The following is an 18,890-nucleotide window of genomic DNA, read 5'->3' as shown; positions in this document are numbered from 1 at the left end:
TATTATGGTCCTTTGCTAACTGGAGCATTGCATGATTGGGGGTAAGTTGATGCCACGAATGACCCTCTCTGAAAGGTATTATCCCTCTGCGTGAATCCTTTAATTATATTTACTGGAGTCACTAGAACTAAGGAGGCCTCCCTCCCCCAGTGGTTTAATACCATGCTGTACAAAGTCAATAGCACGGGTTTAACATCAGTTCTCTTTTTTCTAGACAGATAACCTGACGAGATCTATGGGTCTGTCAGTACTGAAAGGTTTGGTTCTTAACTAGGTATTTCTGTGCCTCCGCCTGAAGTTAGGATTTATTAACTTAATTCTTAAAAATAATAAGTACCTACTTAAATAAAGTTTTGCTTTTTTTATAAAAAAAAATAAAATACAACTGAAAATAGGTTCCCCCCCCTCATTATAAGTGAAGGGGGGGGGGACAATTATAAAGCATGGAGTGTAAAAACTAAATACGATTAAGAAATGTTTTTGTTTTTTTTCTCTTGAGGAAACTCCAACCAGTAATTAGTGTATTTAGTTTTAAATGTGACCACATTTATAATATATATATTCCCCCCCCCCCCCCGCCCATATATATATATATCCCCCCCCGCCCATATATATATATATCCCCCCGCCCATATATATATATATCCCCCCCCCCCGCCCATATATATATATATATATATATATATCCCCCCCCCCCCGCCCATATATATATATATATATATATGGGGGATAAGAAATATTGAGTAACCTTTAAACCTTGATAAGTGATTACTCATGTGTTTATATAAAACATGTTAAGACATATTCGATTCAATAATTATTTATCTGTTCTTCAAACATTTGAGTTGAGAGGTAAAGGGGGGGTATTTAATTTAATAGTTTATGAAGTTCATGAGCCACACAGGCCACCTTAAAAATTGTATAAGTTGTGTTCCTGGAGCGTTGGTACTTTACTTTGCATGTCTAACAACCATTATTTTTCATTCTGAAAATAACAAGTGCTATGCCTTTGCTAACATGTTTACAATTTTTCAATATTTGCCACACGCTGACTTTTTTCTTATCTTTATTTTTTTTTTGATTTGTAACTACCATCATTTATAAATATTGTTGCATTTGTTGAAAATTTTTGACATGTTTGTATTGTAGATTGAAAATTCAAGTTGTTGCCAGAGAATGGGTACGTGCTAGAACAGGCATGTCAAACACGCAACCTACGGGCTGCATGCTGCCCATCGTAGAGATGCTTGCAGCCCGCACAAATGGTCTTCCTTTCTCACGCAACTCATTGACATGAGGTTTGGTACGTTTCGGCATAGTAGAAATGGGAGATCATTTTCAGTCAAGTCGAGTCTTATAAAAAAAATAACACATCTAAGCAAAATAATAATTTAGTCTAAATGTTTTTTTTCTTTTGTATGGGTGCTCCTAATTACTAGAATAAACTTAAGTTTCCATATTGTAATGTGTAGTTTTTACGTTTAAAAATATTTTTTTTATCATATGGGTGCTACTGTCCTAGGTGCCGGGTGTTTTGAGGCGTGTGTTGAGGGGGAAAAAAAACAGTGGTAGTAGGCAGACAGGCTTGAACCCGTACCGTGAAGGAAGAAAAGAATGTGAAAAAAAAAATCAATGCTTTTGCTGTTGCGTCCATCGCCAAACCGGAACTAGCGAAGGTTTAAATTAAGGCTAGTCAATCGAAAAGAGAGAATGACTTTCGAAAATATCGGCAAAAAAAGCGACCCCTCCTTGTAGAAAAGTGTCCAGTTAAGGGGGAAGGAATTGATGTTTTTAGCCAATTGTTCGATATTTGTCGCCCGAAGGTTCGGGCTTTAAAAAAATTATGAAAGATGAATTTAATTACATTTTTTGTAAATTAAATATGGAGTTACTTTAAAAAAATTATGAAAGATGAATTTAATTACATTTTTTGTAAATTGAATATGGAGTTACTTTAAAAAAATTATGAAAGATGAATTTAATTACATTTTTTGTAAATTAAATATGGAGTTACTTTAAAAAAATTATGAAAGATGAATTTAATTACATTTTTTGTAAATTGAATATGGAGTTACTTTAAAAAAATTATGAAAGATGAATTTAATTACATTTTTTGTAAATTGAATATGGAGTTACTTTTAAAAAATTATGAAAGATGAATTTAATTACATTTTTTGTAAATTGAATATGGAGTTACTTTTAAAAAATTATGAAAGATGAATTTAATTACATTTTTTGTAAATTAAATATGGAATTACTTTAAAAAAATTATGAAAGATGAATTTAATTACATTTTTTGTAAATTGAATATGGAGTTACTTATTAGTCATTAATTTTATCACAAAAGTATTTTTTTAATTTATTTAGATTTTTAAAGTTTGAACTTTTGAATTTAGTGATAAAATCCATTAATTTTTTTAACAACCTTTGTTCAAAAAATTAAAGAATATTTTTTTTTTAACTTTTTATTATTGAAACTTTCATCTTTGCTGGTTTTATTTAAAAATAAAAATGAAGGCTCAAAATCCATTTTTACAGGTAATAATGAGCTTTAAAAATCGTTGGTCAAAAAATATTAATTTCTCTGTCAGTCTGGGCTGGTCATGTTCAACTTTTGCAGCCTTCATCATTTATCAACTTCATAGCAATACAAATCGACTGCTATGGCTTTAAGGAGACTTTGAGTTTTACGTGCCTGTACTAGAATGTCTAGAATTTTTTTTTATTTTTGACAGGTAAAAACATTTCTATCTCACGTGGTCATTTTTTCCTTGTAATATTCAAACGTCTTTTACCATAGCAATGCAGAATTATCTGTGATGTGGTTTCGTTTGCTTAATGTTTTTGTGTCAGAAAATCCCAGCATTCTTGATTAACACTCGCATTTGTGAATGTTACTGTTCGTTCTTGCTGCAATATATTTTCAATGCAACAAGTTTTCCTCACAAGACGTTTTCTTTATCATGCTCTTTATCGTCGGCCATATGATTTCATCCACAAAGCCATTGATTGGGTTGGAAAAAAAAGATGTGGAGGCCAGCTGAAAACATGGTTCAGTGCGGTGAAACAGGATGCCAAGCTGATTGTGTCGCTGGAACCGAGATTGGCTAATTCTTGTTTTTGTTTCTTCAATGGACTGTTGTGTCTGGTCAGCATTCATTTGGGACATGATAAATTCTCTGGCTGGAGCTAGTGCAACTGTTCCAGGGTGAATGCCGAAACGAGTACAATAGGCGAACACGAAAGATATAACACTTTGAATTATTTATTGAAAAATTATTTAGTAAAAAAAAGTATTTAAATCATTTTTTTAAATAATCGATATTTTATTTATTAAAAACATTATTTAAATAAATACATTTTTTAAGAAATAAAAAATTTATTAAATAAATATTTTTTTATTTATTAAAAAAAAAAAATTATTTATAAAAGGAATTATTAAAACCAAAATCAAATTTACTTAAAAATTTAGCACAAAATTATTAAACTTTGTTCATTTGTTATGTTTTGCATATTCTACTCTTGATTCGGCACATTTTTACACATTTTGATATGATACGTGCCGACAAACTGGTTTTAACTGACTCTTTGTACAATGAATACAGCTAAGAGACTATGTTAATCAGCTGAAGGAATATGGAATTGCACATCGCTGAAATAGGGTGCCTAGCTGATCCTGAGTCTTTATGGAATTCACCACTAGAACTGAGATTGAATTTTTTAGAATGGGATCAGAAAGCTGAATTCAAATCTAGTTTGATCTATTACACTATGTAATAATACTGTTGGCGAATGGTATGAACCCCTATTCCCCCTGGATGCATTTAAAATAGCAGTTTGTCTTCAATGTATTGTTTCAGAATAAGGGTTGATATGATCCCCATTTATAGACTGCCCAAAACTGTTTGAAATGAGGGCTCATACCTCCCTTCAAATTGGAATTTGTGCATAAATGAATTTTGATGTGAAGTACAGACCTGTTAAACAGCAACGTTATGTCAATCAACCTCTTCTTCCTCTCGACAAAAAGATGACTCGATTGAAATATTTTTGAAAGATATTTAAACATACTGCTCAAGATTGAGATTGTCGGACTGACTTCCTCATCTTGGTTGTTATAGTCACAACGTTTCGGCCGTTTTACCCACCGGCCTTCATCAGGTGTTTTGTATCGAACTGGGGAACCGTTTGTTAGGAGTCTCGAACCCAACCCTTTATTATTATTACGGGGGTACCGTGTTCGGACTCCAGCTAGGCTCTGGGACATAGTTGCTGATTCTCTGTTTTGAATGTTACTTTTCACTGCCTTCGTTCAGGATTGAACTCAGCACCTTTGGGTAACTGTAAACTTTGATACAACGTCTAGGACCACTCGGCCATATGTCACTAGGTCGATTCTTAGAAGTGATTAAGCTTTGTTTTTTCCATTCATCATTTTAAATCCTCTCATGACATTCTTCATCATTCAGCCGATAATTCATTTTTTTTTATCCTTGAGTGGTTTTAAACCTTGATAAATCGTAACATTTTAGTCAATAAAAAAAATAAGTATAGTTTCTGTACAACAAAAATGTCTTTGTAGTAATCAGTTCAGGAAATGGAGAAATACATTTTGTTCAAAACTTATTTCAATATTTTTGTTTTAAAAGAAGTCTGATAGAGAAGGGGTGTTTCAAGTCATAAACAATTTTGAATAAAATTCAGACTTATATAATTTTTATTGGAATCCTTTGAGATGAGTAATTTATTTGCGGACTGTCATCCTCATCTTCATAGTTTCTGTTTCACCACGTTTTTGCCAACTCATCCTCTGGCCTTCTTCAAGCGATTAACCATGACGAGATAGAAATACAAAACACGTGGTAAGACAACAACAACTATGGAAAGCAGTAATTACTGGGGATACAGTTACGAGACTCAGCATTCCTACCCCGTCACGGTTAATCACCTGAAGAAGGCTAGAGGATGAGTTGGCCGAAACATGGTGAAATAATAACTATAAAGATAAGTTTGCAAATAAATAAATTCAGACTTTTTTTTTTCTCTTTTATTTCATAAAAATATGAAACCTAATTTTAAAATTACATTTTTTTTTAAATTGCACAATTTTTGATATTTTTTCAATCATTTGTATATTTTAAATGTGCAGGATATTCCAAATACAGTGATTTTTTTTTTTTTTTTTTTTTTTTTTTTTTAAATTAAACAAATGCGTATGTTTATTCAATCTTTGCATTCAACAACAAAATGCTAATTGAAACTTAAGTTTTACAGACCAATTGATGGACAGAGCCTTTTATATAAATGCCTGGACACAATTAAAAATGAAAATTTAAGCTTCAGCATGGCATATGGACAGACAATGCCTCTTATGAAAATGCTTAATTGCAAGTAAAAACTGTATTTGAAATATTTTGAATATTTTTAGTTTTATTTTTGTGGTTGCAAACTGTTGACCATGTTATATTATTTTTTTTATGAAATAAAAATAATTTCCTTATCTAATAAGCGTTTTAGACAAAAAAAAACTTTAGATTAAAAAAAAAAAAAAAAGCAAATTTTGTTATTTTCAACAAATTTTTCTCCTTGTGGCAAATATTGAAACTGTAAATTTTTGCTAATAACAATTTTGAATCACCTCCTACTAAACCTCCCGCTTCGTTTTTGCAATTTTCGACAATATTATTCTCAAACTACCCTCCCCCTTTTTTTTGCTTTTAAACGCATGATGAAATAATGTAGATTGTTTGTTTTTCCATAACCTTTGAGGGGGTGGGGGTGATACTCATTATTTCTTTATTTGATTGATTGTTTATTTTTTTTTTAATTTTTAATGAAAGAATAAATTTCACTAATTGGCTTCATTGCAAATCGTTTTGCATGAAAACTAATATTTTTTCACGTTTCAATCAACATCTAAAAAAAAGTGGTTTAATCAGTTTTGTATTTTTCTCCTTTCCATTTATTCCCCTCCCAACTTTTACAAATTGAAAGAATTTATAAATTCAAATTCGTTCTCATTTTATCCCGTTTTATTTATTTTACTTTAAATTTCCAACTAAAAAATGAACTTAACTTTCAGATTAAAAAAGAATTTTTTTTAGATTTTTTTTAGTCAATTTTTTATTCCAAATTAAAACAATTTAAATTTGTATTTTTTCCATTTTTATTAAAAAACAAAAAAATTGAATATTGTTAATGTGTATAAATTATTTTTTGTATTTTTACAAATCGGTGGAATTTAAAAGTCCAAATTCTTTGTCTTTTTATTTCATTTTATGTATTTTACTTTGTACTTTCAAACTAAAAAATGAACTCCAGTAATTTCACATTTTTTAGTTACTTATTCACTCCAAATCTAAAAAAGTTAATTTACAAGTTTTTTTAACACATCAATAATTTTATACTTTTCCCATTTTTTATTGTCATATAATGATGCAGTTTTGATTTTTGTTGAATTATAAATGTGTAGACATTATTATTTTTTTATTTTATTCAATTTTTTAATGAAAAACAAAATTTTCTATTTCTTGTATTCGCTTTCATCATTTATTCGCCACAACTACTGTTTTGGATTTTTGATAACAGATTTTACAGCACAAAAAACCCCCATAATATTTGACTTTTCTTAACTAATTTCAACCCTCAAAATATTAAAAGGCTTCAAAATTTCAAAGTCTCAGACTAAGAAACCCTTAAATTGCAACTCCCTTCATCACAGACTGAAAGGAATCTCGTACAATTGTTGACACTTGTGCATAATGAAGAATGGCAACTTCGAGAATAGAAAGTGAATTTTGAGTTTACTTTCAACAACTTTGTTACTCGTGCTTCCATTATTTTGTCTTTTAGTCCTCGCATTCCTTGAGCGATGTTCCCGACAGAGGGAAGAATTGTTGCTTTCTAAGTCGGAATCTATTCCATTTAACAGTTGTTATTGACTAGTTTTTGACCTTGCAGTAGTATTTTAATTTTTTTTTTTTTTTTTTTAACTCAAATTACAAAAGCAATTTTGACCTTGAAGTAGTATTTTAATTTTTTTTTTTTTTTTAACTCAAATTACAAAAGCAATCTAAATTGTTGAAAATGAAGACTTTCTCTTCAATAAAAACAAAAAAACAAAAAAATAAATACGTAAAAGTATAAGAAAGTTAAAGCAATGTTGGAAACTGTTGGATTGATGTGACAGATGAAAAAAAAAAACAAACGAATGGACGTCTTGTAGATTTTAACTCTTTGTAGATTTATTTATTTTCCAAAACGATCACAAATACAAATCAGTATATATGAACTTACTGTTTGAAATAACTAGGATAATGGATGTCTTTAATATTTCGAGAATATCATCTCTTTTTCAAAAAGTAAATAAACCAAAGAAATAGCATAAAAAGAAAAGATTGTAAAAACGAAACCGAGAGTAGTTGAGCTGTCAAGCAGAAAGTAGGACGTAGTAACTGCGCCAATAAAACTGCACTCTTATATAAAATAAGATGCAGATGTGGAAATAATAAAAACTGCAGTTGCCAGGCCAACCGACAAGTTGACCAGACTCCTCATCAAAGACATGCAGTTGATATGGCTTTTGTAGCATTATAAATTAACCTCTACAATAACAAAACATTGAACGATTTTTGAGACATTTTGACTGGTTTGCTGTTTACACATCGTGTCTCCACACGGAGTGACACAGTTTCCAAAATCTCCACGCGGTGTAACGCGGCCTCCAAAATCCCTACAGTGTGATGCAGCCTCCAAAATCTCCACGCGGCGTAATGCGACCTAAAATGTTCACACTATGTGACGCGACCTTCAAAATCTCCACGCGGTGTGACGCAGCCTCCAAAATGTCCATGCAGTGTGATACAGCCTCCAAAATGTCCATGCAGTGTGACGCAACCTCCAAAATGTCCACGCAGTGTGACACTGCCTCCAAAATGTCCACACGGTGTGACACGGCCTCCAAAATGTCCACACGGTGTGACACGGCCTCCAAAATGTCCACACGGTGTGACACGGCCTCCAAAATGTCCACACGGTGTGACGAGGCCTCCAAAATGTCCACGCGGTGTGACGTGGCCTCCAAAATATCCATGCGGTAAGATATGACCTCCAAAATCTCCACGCAGTATGACGAGGCCTCCAGAAGCGTCAGTGTTGGTATTACAAGAAATCATCAGCAATGGCGCCATCTTGCAGAATTGTTTCAAAATTTTTATATTTCATGGAAACATAAAATAGCTGTAGAAAGTGCCGGGTGTAAGTCAATTAAAGTCATTTAAAAAAATTTTTAATTTTAATTTTTTTCAAGTCTCTGACTTAATCATCATGACGATTAAGTTATCTTTGCAAGACGATGGCTGCAGCCAAAATATTCATCACACCAGAAAGAATGCCACTGATGCACTCAGTCAAAACATCATTCACAGTAAATTATCTCCAAGTCATTGAATTGGTTAGGGTATGATTGAAAAGCTTCGCACACACACACACAAAATGGTGATAGGCTATTTATGTAGGAAAACGACAGCTTCAAACAATGGACATCTTAGCATGATTTATTCTCACTGGATAACACTTGATTGTGAGAAGTATCAACTTGAGTGCAGTTTTATTTCATCATACGTGAAAATAATTTCTTCCCTCGGGTTGCTGAACTTTGGAGTTCCCTCCGTTTTCTTTTTCCCCATATTGTACTAAGATGCAAAAAGTTAAATCTAACCCGAGCAGACATCTCACTGTTCAACTCCCTCAGTCTGCTACGAGACATGATCCTAATCCTAACCCACTTACAATCCAAGTGTCCATTGAGGTAAAAATGAGTTTTTAAAAAAATCTTATTTAAATTTTTTTTTTTTTAATTTTAAACAAATTCATTTGTGTCGAGTTTAAGATTTGTAAATAATAATTTAAAGATAAATTCAGCGTGATTCTAAAAAAAAATCATCTGTGGAATTGTTAATGAAATTCCCAATCATCTCTGCAATGTAACCATATCCAATGATAAACACACGTGGATATGACGTGCAGAATTGCCAATACTTTTGGCTGGGATGGTCTTTTAGTTCAGTGATTAAAAAAAAAATTGTTTTTATCACTAGAGCAGGGGGGGGGGTTAAAGTCCAATGAGTATGAAGTCCATTCAAGATCACGCATCTTTTTGATGTGACGATCCTGTCTATCATTGCATAGCAATAAAACAAGATTGTTGGATATTTATGATTAAAACTTGGTGGACAAGTCAGTCATAGATTGAAGTTTATTTGCACCAAATCTGATTTTATTGCAGAAAGATTGTAAATTTTATTAAAGATTCCATGGCTGACATTTTTTTAATCAGTTTTATTATGTTGGAGTGTTTTTTTTTTTCTTCTCCTCTCTCATTTTTTCTCCACCCCTCTAAAATTTCTTTTACTCTCCCCCTCTCTTTTCCTCCCCCTCTCTTTTCCTCCCCCTCTCTTTTCCTCCCCCTCTCTTTTCCTCCCCTTCTCTTTTCCTCCCCTTCTCTTTTCCTCCCCTTCTCTTTTCCTCCCCTTCTCTGTTTTCCTCCCCTTCTCTGTTTTCCTCCCCTTCTGTTTTCCTCTCCTTTCTCCCCTTTTTTCCTCCCCTTTCTCCCCTTCTCTGTTTTTCTCCCCCTTTCTCCTCTTCTGTTTTTCTCTCCCTTCTCTGTTTTCCTCTTCTTTCTCCCCTTCTCTGTTTTTCTCCCCTTCTCTTTTCTTCCCCCTTTCTCCCCTTCTCTTTTCTTCCCCCTTTCTCCCCTTCTCTTTTCTTCCCCCTTTCTCCCCTTCTCTTTTCTTCCCCCTTTGTCCCCTTCTCTTTTCTTCCCCCTTTGTCCCCTTCTGTTTTCTTCCCCCTTTGTCCCCTTCTGTTTTCTTCCCCCTTTGTCCCCTTCTGTTTTCTTCCCCCTTTGTCCCCTTCTGTTTTCTTCCCCCTTTGTCCCCTTCTGTTTTCTTCCCCCTTTGTCCCCTTCTGTTTTCTTCCCCCTTTGTCCCCTTCTGTTTTCTTCCCCCTTTGTCCCCTTCTGTTTTCTTCCCCTTTCTCCCCTTCTGTTTTCTTCCCCTTTCTCCCCTTCTGTTTTCTTCCCCCTTTCTCCCCTTCTGTTTTCTTCCCCCTTTCTCCCCTTCTGTTTTCCTCACCCCTTTCTCCCCTTCTCTGTTTTCCTCACCCCTTTCTCCCCTTCTCTGTTCCTCCCTCTTTCTCCCCTTCTCTGTTCCTCCCCCTTTCTCTCCTTCTGTTTTCCTCCCCCTTTCTCTCCTTCTGTTTTCCTCCCCCTTTCTCTCCTTCTGTTTTCCTCCCCCTTTCTCTCCTTCTGTTTTCCTCCCCCTTTCTCCCCTTCTGTTTTCCTCCCCCTTTCTCCCCTTCTGTTTTCCTCCCCCTTTCTCCCCTTCTGTTTTCCTCCCCCTTTCTCCCCTTCTGTTTTCCTCCCCCTTTCTCCCCTTCTGTTTTCCTCCCCCTTTCTCCCCTTCTGTTTTCCTTCCCCTTTCTCCCCTTCTGTTTTCCTTCCCTTTCTCTCCTTCTCTGTTTTCCTTCCCTTTCTCCCCTTCTCTGTTTTCCTTCCCTTTCTCCCCTTCTCTGTTTTCCTTCCCTTTCTCCCCTTCTCTGTTTTCCTTCCCTTTCTCCCCTTCTCTGTTTTCCTTCCCTTTCTCCCCTTCTCTGTTTTCCTTCCCTTTCTCCCCTTCTCTGTTTTCCTTCCCTTTCTCCCCTTCTCTGTTTTCCTTCCCTTTCTCCCCTTCTCTGTTTTCCTTCCCTTTCTCCCCTTCTCTGTTTTCCTTCCCTTTCTCCCCTTCTCTGTTTTCCTTCCCTTTCTCCCCTTCTCTGTTTTCCTTCCCTTTCTCCCCTTCTCTGTTTTCCTTCCCTTTCTCCCCTTCTCTGTTTTCCTTCCCTTTCTCCCCTTCTCTGTTTTCCTTCCCTTTCTCCCCTTCTCTGTTTTCCTTCCCTTTCTCCCCTTCTCTGTTTTCCTTCCCTTTCTCCCCTTCTCTCTTTTTCTCCCCCTTTCTCCCCTTCTCTCTTTTTCTCCCCCTTTCTCCCCTTCTCTCTTTTTCTCCCCCTTTCTCCCCTTCTCTCTTTTTCTCCCCCTTTCTCCCCTTCTCTCTTTTTCTCCCCCTTTCTCCCCTTCTCTCTTTTTCTCCCCCTTTCTCCCCTTCTCTCTTTTTCTCCCCCTTTCTCCCCTTCTCTCTTTTTCTCCCCCTGTCTCCCCTTCTCTCTTTTTCTCCCCCTTTCTCCCCTTCTCTCTTTTTCTCCCCCTTTCTCCCCTTCTCTCTTTTTCTCCCCCTTTCTCCCCTTCTCTCTTTTTCTCCCCCTTTCTCCCCTTCTCTCTTTTTCTCCCCCTTTCTCCCCTTCTCTCTTTTTCTCCCCCTTTCTCCCCTTCTCTCTTTTTCTCCCCTTCTCTCTTTTTCTCCCCCTTTCTCCCCTTCTCTCTTTTTCTCCCCCTTTCTCCCCTTCTCTCTTTTTCTCCCCCTTTCTCCCCTTCTCTCTTTTTCTCCCCCTTTCTCCCCTTCTCTCTTTTTCTCCCCCTTTCTCCCCCTTTCTCTCCTTCTGTTTTTCTCTCTTTTGCTCTGTTTTCCTCTCTTTTGCTCTGTTTTCCTCTCTTTTCCTCCCTTCTGTTTTCCTCCCCTTCTCCTCCCCTTCTCTGTTTTTCTCTCCTCTTTTCCTTCCCTTCTCTCCTCTTTTCCTCCCCTTCTCTCTTTTCCTTCCCTTCTCTCCTCTTTTCCTCCCCTTCTCTTTTCCTTCCCTTCTCTCCTCTCTCCTCTTTTTCCCCCTTTCTATCCTCTCCTCTTTTCCCCCCCTTTCTATCCTCTCCTCTTTTCCCCCCCTTTCTATCCTCTTCTCTTTCCCCCCCTTTCTATCCTCTTCTCTTTCCCCCCCCTTTCTATCCTCTTCTCTTTCCCCCCCCTTTCTATCCTCTTCTCTTCCCCCTCCCTTTCTATCCTCTTCTCTTCCCCCTCCCTTTCTATCCTCTTCTCTTTCCCCCCCCTTTCTATCCTCTTCTCTTTCCCCTCCTTTCTATCCTCTCCTCTTTCCCCTCCTTTCTATCCTCTCCTCTTTCCCCCCCCCTTTCTATCCTCTCCTCTTTCCCCCCCCCCCTTTCTATCCTCTCCTCTTTTCCTCCCCTTCCCTTCCCACTTTCCCTATAAAAAAAAATAGAATTTCTCCCAACTTTTTAAACGTGACAAACATTTTCTCAAATGCTTTTTTTTTTATTTCTTCTTAACGTCATTTTAGATTTATTGTTTTCAATTAAAATCTATTTTTATTGTTCATTTGTTCTTTTCAGTTAAGCCGGATCGACACGTGTGTCAAAACTTACCTGCAAGCTTGGCCAGTTGTGGCTATGGATTACCTGTGCAGGTGTTTAGACGTCTTAAACACTCGTGTTCACTACTTGATTTATTGTGTGAGTTTTGCTGTCCAACTCTGTTGTTGCTTTTTCCTGTTTGTAGTTCTGTCTGAATCATTGAACCCTGTTATGACAGCCGTCTAAAATATGTCCGCTTGTATAGACTTAAATAGTTTAATTCTTTTTCCCCATGGTTGTTGAGTTGACTGCATGATAGAGGTTCAAACTATCCTAGTTTTAACCGGAAACATTTTGACTGATTCGTCCGTTTTTTCCTTTCATTCTTTTACCATTTGTTGATCACTTTCACTTCAGCAGTCACCACAATACCGCATTTACTCTATGGGTTACCTTACTTAAAATATCTCCAATGATTTGAATTTAATTCTCTTTATGTCTACATCCCTCTTTCTAGTCAACTTCTCCTCTCACCCATCTGACTTGCTTCCCTTTTCTACTTAATAAATTTTCTAAACCAAATTAATTTCTCCTCCTCACCTTATTTCACCTCCTTTCCTCCTTGTTCCAACAAATGTATTACAACAGCTGTAAGTTAAACACTTTTAAGTCAGTTACAGACCTGACTAGTTCATCTTGGTTGATGATACTCGCATTGGGTTGAAATAAATTATGAGATTGGTTTTAACCAATTTTTAAGTTTTAACCATTATGTATGCTATGCTCCGCATTGAGCTTTTGTACTCAAGATTTTCTACAGCAACTGCTGATCTTTTTCAAACAATACCCTACATATATATATATATATATATAACTTCAGAATAAAACAATCGACTGGTATGGAAACCTGTGATTAAAGGTCTAACAAAATATTATTGATAGTAATATTCTATAAGTACTATCCCATCTAAATAAAAATTGTTCGATATACAAGATAGAGCAAATAAATTCATAAATGTATTGAATGACTAAAATTTTATATATATATATATCTATAAATATAAAAGCGAAAATATATGTATGTTTGTTCGCTTTTTCTGTATGTCTACAAAAGGCTTTTTTCAGAGAAGCGGTCGGTCGCTTCACAACTTTAAAAATTTTTTTTATATCACATATAAATCGTAATATCTCAGAGTTAACAACGAAGCTCACCTGTCTATTTAATTTGCTCGATTTCAGGAAGATAAATATTCAACATTTGTCGCTCGCCGCATGTGGGTTAGTCTTTTTCCTATAACATCTTGGCGGGGAAAAAAAGCATTCAGCGGTAAATGAAATGCTATCCTGCAGTCAAACTTGACCTCATTAAAACGGGCACCTGCCAAATCCAAGTAATTAAATAAATTCAAACGTGTTTCTGTTAGCATCTCACGGTGGAGCAATGGTTAACGTCACACGTTTTTTTTTTACACTTTAATTTCCAACTTTGCCTCAAGGGTTCGGGTTTGATCCTTATACTTACCTACCAAAACATTTTTTTTGGGGGGGGGGGGCACTTAAAGTCCATGACCCCAAATGCCTGAGGGAGTATCTATACAAAGATGATGTTACAGAGTCTTAGCTTTGTATGACAGCTAAATCTCTCTCTCAGTTCAAAATGTTGAGATCCAGCAACAAGCAAGAGCAAGATAGCCAGCAACAAATTAAACTGCAGACCAGCTTAATGCGGGTACTGGTCTCCCGCTTTATGGTTTTTTTTAAATCAGATTTGCTTCTCCTAGAAAGGTTGCTTTCACCACGGCTTACGGGAGCCCTCTCCACCCCAACACATATATACATACACACAAATATATACGGTGCTAGGTGGCCGTTAATCCTGAAAAAGGGTTCATTCGCCCTTTGAAAGGTCTTGTTTTTAATCCTTCAGGGAGACTAGCCGCCCTCCTCACCAAACAAGTCTGTGTATATATATATATATATATATATATATATATATATATATATATGTAGGAAGATTAAATGTGGACAGTATAGAGAGATCTGTGCAGAGCAGGAGATCGATAACATTGCCATATTTAATGAATGAGGATTCTTTGGTCAGTAAATATAAAGAAATGTAAAACAGTTCATAGGTGAAGAGAAATGATAAAAATGGACTTTAAAGAAATGTAAAACAGTTCATAGGTGAAGAGAAATGATAAAAATGGACTTTAAAGAAATGTAAAACAGTTCATAGGTGAAGAGAAATGATAAAAATGGACTTTAAAGAAATGTAAAACAGTTCATAGGTGAAGAGAAATGATAAAAATGGACTTTAAAGAAATGTAAAACAGTTCATAGGTGAAGAGAAATGATAAAAATGGACTTTAAAGAAATGTAAAACAGTTCATAGGTGAAGAGAAATGATAAAAATGGACTTTAAAGAAATGTAAAACAGTTCATAGGTGAAGAGAAATGATAAAAATGGACTTTAAAGAAATGTAAAACAGTTCATAGGTGAAGAGAAATGATAAAAATGGACTTTAAAGAAATGTAAAACAGTTCATAGGTGAAGAGAAATGATAAAAATGGACTTTAAAGAAATGTAAAACAGTTCATAGGTGAAGAGAAATGATAAAAATGGACTTTAAAGAAATGTAAAACAGTTCATAGGTGAAGAGAAATGATAAAAATGGACTTTAAAGAAATGTAAAACAGTTCATAGGTGAAGAGAAATGATAAAAATGGACTTTAAAGAAATGTAAAACAGTTCATAGGTGAAGAGAAATGATAAAAATGGACTTTAAAGAAATGTAAAACAGTTCATAGGTGAAGAGAAATGATAAAAATGGACTTTAAAGAAATGTAAAACAGTTCATAGGTGAAGAGAAATGATTAAAATGGACTTTAAAGAAATGTAAAACAGTTCATAGGTGAAGAGAAATGATAAAAATGGACTTTAAAGAAATGTAAAACAGTTCATAGGTGAAGAGAAATGATAAAAATGGACTTTAAAGAAATGTAAAACAGTTCATAGGTGAAGAGAAATGATAAAAATGGACTTTAAAGAAATGTAAAACAGTTCATAGGTGAAGAGAAATGATAAAAATGGACTTTAAAGAAATGTAAAACAGTTCATAGGTGAAGAGAAATGATAAAAATGGACTTTAAAGAAATGTAAAACAGTTTATAGGTGAAGAGAAATGATAAAAATGGACTTTAAAGAAATGTAAAACAGTTCATAGGTGAAGAGAAATGATAAAAATGGACTTTAAAGAAATGTAAAACAGTTCATAGGTGAAGAGAAATGATAAAAATGGACTTTAAAGAAATGTAAAACAGTTCATAGGTGAAGAGAAATGATTAAAATGGACTTTAAAGAAATGTAAAACAGTTCATAGGTGAAGAGAAATGATAAAAATGGACTTTAAAGAAATGTAAAACAGTTCATAGGTGAAGAGAAATGATAAAAATGGACTTTAAAGAAATGTAAAACAGTTCATAGGTGAAGAGAAATGATAAAAATGGACTTTAAAGAAATGTAAAACAGTTCATAGGTGAAGAGAAATGATAAAAATGGACTTTAAAGAAATGTAAAACAGTTCATAGGTGAAGAGAAATGATAAAAATGGACTTTAAAGAAATGTAAAACAGTTCATAGGTGAAGAGAAATGATTACAGTGGACTTTAAAGAAATGTAAAACAGTTCATAGGTGAAGAGAAATGATTAAAATGGACTTTAAAGAAATGTAAAACAGTTCATAGGTGAAGAGAAATGATTAAAATGGACTTTAAAGAAATGTAAAACAGTTCATAGGTGAAGAGAAATGATTAAAATGGACTTTAAAGAAATGTAAAACAGTTCATATGTGAAGAGAAATGATTAAAATGGACTTTAAAGAAATGTAAAACAGTTCATAGGTGAAGAGAAATGATAAAAATGGACTTTAAAGAAATGTAAAACAGTTCATAGGTGAAGAGAAATGATTAAAATGGACTTTAAAGAAATGTAAAACAGTTCATAGGTGAAGAGAAATGATTAAAATGGACTTTAAAGAAATGTAAAACAGTTCATAGGTGAAGAGAAATGATAAAAATAGACTTTAAAGAAATGTAAAACAGTTCATAGGTGAAGAGAAATGATTAAAATGGACTTTAAAGAAAGTTGTTTTTCTTTTACTAAAGTGTAACCACTTATTAAGGGCTAAAGGCCGCTCAAGGATAAAAACCTGGCAAGAGATAGGTCAGGTTTTAGAAGTCAATTTCTTAAAGCCATCATGCCAAACAGAGAACACCAAATGTCTACAAAAAAATATATAAAACCGAATATCTACAAAAGAAAAAAAAAATGGTAATAAAAAGTGTACATGCGAACAGAAACTGACAAGGACCTCTAAAAAAAGAAGGAAAGAAAACACTCCTTACGGAGTGACCCCCAAAAAATACCTTAATCCCTAAGTACCCCCCCCCTTTCAGTGCTCTTTCTAAGTAAGTTGGCGTTTGAACGTTGGTGGCAAAAGTGACCACGTGAGTCTCGAAACCATGAATAAAGCTAAGTAAATATTATCTGTTTATTTTATATAAAACCATTAATAAATTTAACACTATTTTCTCTTTGTATTTATTTTATTTTTCCTACATTTATTCAGTCATATTTTAACCATCTTTTTCCCTTATTTTAAAACCTATTACTAAAACCTGAATCATCTTTTCGTCATGCGTAATTGATAGCACTTCTAAGAGGCTAATCTGTAAATAGTTTTATGCTAATTTATTTAGAAGAGGGCAAAGCTTTATTTAAATATGATACTTATTATGTTCCCAGCCATAGGAAGGCGCTGAGAAACCTGGTATTGATCCTCGGCGCATGGTTACCTCTTTTGGAGTGATGGATTTGTAGAATTTGTCATGTCCTTCATCTGGGAGAGGGTTGGCCTTGTTATAGGCCTATGTTTTCGATCCATGTCACTGCGCCGAAACACTAGGGAGGGGGCCTCCTCAGTTAATCAACAACCTTCCCAGAGCTGGTGACATCAATTCTACAGTCTTTAAATAATAGCGTTAAAAGATGAGCTCTGCCTATCACCTAGCTTCCATACTAATTGTTTGTCGAATTGGCCGGCTGCACAGTTACAATATCAGAGGTTTGCTTGAGACACTCTGTGCCATACTTCCTGACTAAGACAACAAACCATGACCCCCCTCCCATTTACTATTTGTTTCTTGCAAAACTGAGCAAATGGTGTTGCTTGCATGCGACTCATGTCCAATTGAATCGTTTAGGCCGTTATTATAAAGCTGTTACAGAATATACTTAAATTAAACTTTCCATCTTTATAAAATATATTCTGTCTCCATGACAAACATAAATCCTTACGATCCTAACTCCTGTTCATCTTAATGTATACTAATATGCTATTCTTGATGTAACGATCCTATCTGTCATTACATAACAATAAAACAAAGATTGTTGGATATTTATGATTAAAACTTGGTGGACAAGTCAGTCATAGATTGAAGTTTATTTGTACCAAATTTGATTTTTTGCAGAAAGATTGTGAATTTTATTAAAGATTCCATGACTGACATTTTTGGAATCCGTTTTTCTTCCCCTCTCTTTTCCTCTCCTTCCTCCCCTTTTTTTTTTCTCTTATTTGCTCCAACTAGACAAAAACCAATTGCCCTTCTCTCCAAGCTGTTATAAAATCATATACTTTGCACGTGCCGTGGAAGAAGGAATTTATTTTCCGGTTTTTAATCTTAGGTGGCAAAAATTAAAAAAATCAATACTAAATATCTATACTAATCTATATTTGTAGACCTTCATTATTTATAATATATACCTATACTCTATAGATTATTTAGAAGATTGATTCTTATTAGCCATAATTTGAACTTATACCTAAAGTTATATTAAGTAGAAACTCCCTATTTTTCTTTCCTTTAGATGAACAAAAGTATTGATGATTATCTCGACATGAAAACTAAAATTTGAAGCTCATTTTGAAGCGCACCCTAACTCCTTATACTATACTTTTTTCCAGTGTACTTATTAATCCAGAAACCATATTTAATCTTCTTTTAGCTTCACCATTTAACCTACACCCCATACTTGTACATACCCCTAAACCTTCCACTCATAACATGAATATCTACATCTTCCAATCTTAATCTTATTTGATACTAACTCGATTAATCCTAACTAGCCTAGCATAGAAATACCTGGCCTTGAAACCAGGCACAGGGTTAACCCTCTTGATGCTGATGGACCTGTAGATCTCAACAGGTCATCCATCTAGGAGAAGAAAAACTCCAATGTTAAACCTGTGCCACTGACCTCATACACCTTGGCACCAAACAGGGGAGGGAAGCTTCCTCAGTCCTGGTTGACAACCTCCCTATAGCTGGTAACTCTATCAAATCACCGGTTTGCAAACCTAAACTGCTTAAGGAGTTTAGGTTTGCAAACCTAAACTCCTTAAGGAGTAGGTAGGCTCTGCCAATCGCCTGGCTTTCATACTTCCATACGTTCAGTGTTTAGCTTTATTTCCTGACTAGGGCAATGAACACTGGTCCCACATCTGTCTCATTCATTCTCCTTAAAACTGGGCATCTTGCTGCCCAACTCCCCACACAGTACCCCCTACAAATTATGTCCCAGATAGTATCCCCCTACATC

The 18,890-nt window shown here is 34.8% G+C and overlaps 1 protein-coding gene across 4 annotated transcripts in view; it reads left to right on the top strand.

Annotated features, from left to right (window-relative positions):
* The window catches only part of LOC145252435 (protein Njmu-R1-like), a 97,211-nt gene that overhangs the window by 57,656 nt on the left and 20,665 nt on the right, over window positions 1–18,890 (top strand). For all 4 annotated transcript variants that reach the window (XR_013863597.1, XM_080111833.1, XM_080111832.1 and 1 more), the window contains one exon: window positions 12,272–12,391. Coding sequence is in view for 3 of the 4 variants with exons in the window: in XM_080111833.1 (XP_079967959.1) it covers window positions 12,272–12,391 (120 nt within the window). In the remaining variant the exon portion in view is untranslated. The remainder of the gene's footprint in view (window positions 1–12,271; window positions 12,392–18,890) is intronic.

This window comes from Euprymna scolopes, chromosome 29 (assembly GCF_053919585.1).
Source record: "Euprymna scolopes isolate OS-2025 chromosome 29, ASM5391958v1, whole genome shotgun sequence".
Taxonomy (NCBI): domain Eukaryota; kingdom Metazoa; phylum Mollusca; class Cephalopoda; order Sepiida; family Sepiolidae; genus Euprymna; species Euprymna scolopes.
Note: the sequence above shows the minus strand (reverse complement) of the source record. Positions and strands in the feature narration are given on the sequence as shown.